The sequence below is a fragment of the Physeter macrocephalus genome, unplaced genomic scaffold, assembly GCF_002837175.3.
Source record: "Physeter macrocephalus isolate SW-GA unplaced genomic scaffold, ASM283717v5 random_66, whole genome shotgun sequence".
In the NCBI taxonomy this organism is placed as follows: Eukaryota; Metazoa; Chordata; class Mammalia; order Artiodactyla; family Physeteridae; genus Physeter; species Physeter macrocephalus.
The window spans coordinates 74,906-79,434 of NW_021145352.1; the positions used below are offsets into that span (position 1 = coordinate 74,906).

Here is a 4,529-nt window from a genome sequence, read left to right on the forward strand (position 1 = left end):
ACCAGAGAGAAAAAAAAAAAAAAAAAAAAGGACCAGAGAATTGGTGGGAAATCAACCAGGCCACACAGCTAGACCAAGAACCCAGGACTCCTACTCCAGGCCAAAGCATCTGTAACAAAGTAGCCTCAGACCATCAAGACACATTATCAAGCATTTCAGCTTGTTAGAACCCTGAAGCCACAGAAAGCAGTTTGCAAAATATCTCCTTCTTGTTATTAAAGTGAAAACAAATATCAAGGTTATAAAAATCACGGTTCAATGAGGTGACATGATTTACCAATCTTCAAAAACATAATCACAACCTAAGGAATTAGAAGATGTTCAAGGTATCAGAACCCATACCACAAAACACAATTCTCAGGAATCACCTCACACCAGTCAGGATGGCCATCATCAAAAATTCTACAAATAATAAATGCTGGAGAGGGTGTGGAGAAAAGGGAACCCTCCTACACTGTTGGTGAGAATGTAAATTGATACAGCCACTATGGAGAACAGTATGGAGGTTCCTTAAAAAACTAAAAATAGAGCTACCATATGATCCTACAATCCCACTCCTGGGCATATATCCAGAGAAAAACATGGTCTTCAAGGATACATGCACCCCAATGTTCACTGCAGAACTGTTTACAATAGCCAAGACATGGAAGCAACCTAAATGTCCTTCAAGAGATGAATGGATAAAGAAGATGCGGTGTGTACACATGTATCTACACACACACACACACACACACACACACACACACACACACACACACACACACACACAGAGGAATATTACTCAGCCATAAAAAAGAATGAAATAATGCCATTTGCAACACCATGGATGGACCTAGAGATTATCACACTAAGTGAAGCTAATCAGAGAAAGATAAATAACATATGATATCACTTATATGTGGAATCTTAAAAAATGATACAAATGCATTTATTTACAAAACAGAAATAGACTCATGGACACAGAAAATAAACTTATAGTTACCAAAGGGGAAAGGGGAAGAGGGATAATCCAGGAGTTTGGGATTAACAGAGACACACTGCTGTATATAAAACAGATAAAAAACAAGGACCTACTGTATAACACAGGACACTATATTCAATATCTTGTAATAACCTATAATGGAAAAGAATCTGAAAAAGTATATATATACATATATATCTGTATGTGTGTGTGTATATGTGTGTGTATATATATATATATATATATATATATATATATATATATATATATAGATCTATCTATGACTCACTTTTCTGTACACCTGAAACTAACACAGGATTGTAAATCAACTATTTCAATTAAAAAAAAAATATTTTAACCCTGCAATTCTCAAATCCTTGAACTTTTGCTCACAGCATCTGGGAAGACTGGGATAGCCAGCTTTGAGTTTTCCTATATCTCTGTCTTCTAAGCTCAATTTCTAACATTTGCCTACTCTCATCTCCCAGCTAGGTAATTAGATAAAACCTCAATGGAAAAGGAACCAAAAAGCATAGTGTCAGGGGCAGAGGCAGTTTTACAAAAGACTCTGACTCTAATCCTAGGTCTCCCACAACTCAGCTCAAAAATTTGGACAACCCTAGCTCTCCCACAACTCAGACCAATTTCCTCACTTGTAAATGGGGATAGTAACATCTGCCCCTCTCAAACTTCTAGAGGACCATGGGGACAGGGTAGATAAAGTACTTGGCAAGGAGAGGGGCTTCAATAAATGACAGCTTGCTTCCCTTCCCCGACTCTTTGCCCTTGGCATTTTACTTCTGCTATAGGTTATTATTATGCCAAAGGAAGGCCAAGTAAGCTCTTCTTCTGGAGAAACAAGAGCTGCCCAAGGGACAGTGGTCCCCAACACTCACCTTCTCTGCCATCCCGTCTTCTCCTCCAACGAAAAAATCTGTTTTGCGTCGAAGGAAGCTGAAGAAAGTGTTCACAAGCTGAAAGAAGACAAAGACCAAAGCTGTAGAGATGCCATACTGGGAGCCCCTCACCTACACAGAAGCTAACTTCCTCAGTCTAGGAGGGAACTTGGGACTGGACTGTTTCACCCCGAGCCTCCCAACTGAGAAAACAGGCCCTGACATAGTCACTTCTGCCAGGAAGCCTAGCCTAACCTTACCTAGATCACCTGAAAAGCAGATTTCTCATTTCTTGTGTGCATGTGTATATGTGTTTCACATTTTTTGTGGTGCTAGAAGCAGCCTGAGGATATCAGACACTCCTCTGCATCCAGGGCTTGAAACGCCTGGGATCCAGCTTTCCTCTCCACAAAATAAAAAGCCCATCCAGAGTGGCACTGGCTGAGTTACTAGGGCAGAGCTAGAAGGAGGGGAACAAATGAAGCTACTTCAAAGAAGGTTAAGACCAACTAACTCTGGCTGGGGTATCAGTGTAGCCAAGTCGTTTAAGAGCATCGGTCTGGGTATCAGACTGATACACATTAGCTCTGTGGCCTTGGGAAAGTTTCTTAACTCCACAAAACAGAAACAGCAGCAGGACTTATTTCTAGGGATATAGGTGAGGATCCTCTGTGAGGACCAAAGGAGGTAATGGAGGTGAGGTCCTTCGCAGTGTCTCGCCCACAGCAAGAGACCCGCTGCGGGAGAGTGAACTCCTCACAAGCAGGCACTGTGAACCATGACTTTGTCTACATCCCCAGTGCCTAGCACCAGATCTGACTCAGAGTACATGCTCGATAAAATTTTTGCTGAATTTAAAGACCTAGTAGTGACCTAAGATTTGCACATATAACTAAACCCTTTTATTTGCCCAAGTGAGTGGTTCTAAATCTGATGCTAGAATTTATCTCAATGGTTTCAATTCCTGCTTCTAGACACTTTTTCAATTCACTCAAAAACGAACTCACTCCCAAATCCAACGGTGTCAACAATTTAGGGGGGTGGGGGGTGGGGGATGGGACCCTTTCACATCTCCAAATTAATAGCACTCTTCCCACCTCAAAGGGCTTAGGAGTCCTTGGTCACCACAGGCACCTAAATGAGAGAATGGGAATGGAAAGCTCCATGAAAACTTGTCCCCAGAGAGACACAGAATCAGAAATGGTCTGTGGAAAGCACACACTGGCCTAAGGATTCTGGTCCCCTCTAGGTCAGGACCCTTTTGGATGATCTTGGGCAAGTTCCTTCAGTTTCTTTATAAAAAGACTGATCTTGATAGGCTTTTCTACCTTTTGAACTTTCCATGGTTCAAAAAAACAACTCCAGAATCTCGACTAGTTGGTCTTTATCCTTCATACACTACGTGTTATTGGGTCTGGTCACTACGAATGAATTATGTTCTTGCACACATCACTCACTCAACATATACTTGTTGAATGTTCAAGCCTGATTACTGAGAATTCCTCACTGTCCTTCACTTCAAGACACTACTCTCCTACAAATTCAGGAAATAAGGATTCGTAGCTCTGTCTCAAAGAAAGAAACTGAGGCCTGGAGACGTGGAACGGTCTCAAGCTGGTAGGTGGTGTAGAACAATTGTGAACACAGTTCTCCTATTCCCCCATTCAAGACCGAAAAAGACCACGTGTTAATATCACCCCCCCCACCCCCCCCACACACGCCGCACACATTCTTCCGCTCGTTTCAAGTCTTGGTACATGCAAATCTCAATGTCTAGAATAGTTCATCCTAAAGGATGCTCTTCGGGAGCGGCCAGCAGAAAAGAAACGGGGCCAGAAGTATGTGGGAGAATAAGGGGTGGGGGAGAGATCCCAAGACTCCGGGTCTTTTCTAGGGGCGGGTGCACGAACGCAGGAGCTGCTAAGACAGGAACTACTGAGAGGCCCCGGGGTCCCATGACTGATACGAGAGCAAGACTTGCGGCAAGGAGGCCAGGCCGGAAGCTGGAGTGCAGTAAAAATGTGGGGGGGATCCCAGAGCTCGCGAGGCCCAGGGGAGTATCTCGGCCCTTGAAGGCAGAGGACGGAGAGAGCGTGGCTGGGGCCCCCCGGGTGGGCCAGGCCGAGCCAACGCCGCACAGGCCGTTACCTCCTGCACGCCGCCCTCGTGCTGCTGCGCCATGGCCAGCAACATGCCGTCGAACCGATCCTCCTCCTGCTCTCCGCCCATCGTGCCGGCCGCTAGCCACGCTCCGAAATCTGAGGTCCGCACACGCGTCCCGCGGTCTCCGGTCCTTAAGGTCGCGTCCGGTCCAACCGCTCTAGTCCTCGGCCCTCCGCAGCGGAGCCGGAAACACGCACACGCCCCGCCGCCCAGGCCCGCCTGCTAGCTCTCTCTTCCCGCCTCTCTTCCGGCCTGCAGCCATTGACCGCGCGGCAAACAGCCCGCTTCGCCGGCCATTGGTCAAACTTGCTAAGCCAATCAAAGTGCTCGTCAGTGAAGCTGTGGGCGGAGACTAGGGCCCCGGAGTTTGGTGTGAGTTGCTATGGTCACCAGACGCTTTTTATGGAGCCTTCCAGAAAGCCCTGGGCCCAACTCCGGCGGGATTGGAAGCTAAAAAGGCACGAACTTTGTTCCTATGGGAATGACCTCCCAGCTTGTACAACAGTGAA

General features: G+C 45.9%; 1 protein-coding gene across 2 annotated transcripts in view; it reads right to left on the bottom strand.

Moving 5' to 3' along the window:
- NUDC (nuclear distribution C, dynein complex regulator) overlaps positions 1–4,205 on the bottom strand; it is a 21,664-nt gene extending 17,459 nt beyond the window's left edge. The window contains exons 1-2 of one of the 2 annotated variants that reach the window (XM_007120363.3): positions 4,006–4,205; positions 1,858–1,935 (exon numbers count right to left, since the gene is read on the bottom strand). In XM_007120363.3, coding sequence (XP_007120425.1) covers positions 1,858–1,935; positions 4,006–4,086 — 159 coding nt within the window. In that variant the 5' untranslated portion in view covers positions 4,087–4,205. Of the gene's footprint in view, positions 1–1,857; positions 1,936–2,954; positions 2,980–4,005 lie in introns of those variants that run through there. The other variant, XM_028483761.1, reaches the window with a different exon arrangement.
- Between the last annotated feature and the right edge of the window lie 324 nt (positions 4,206–4,529).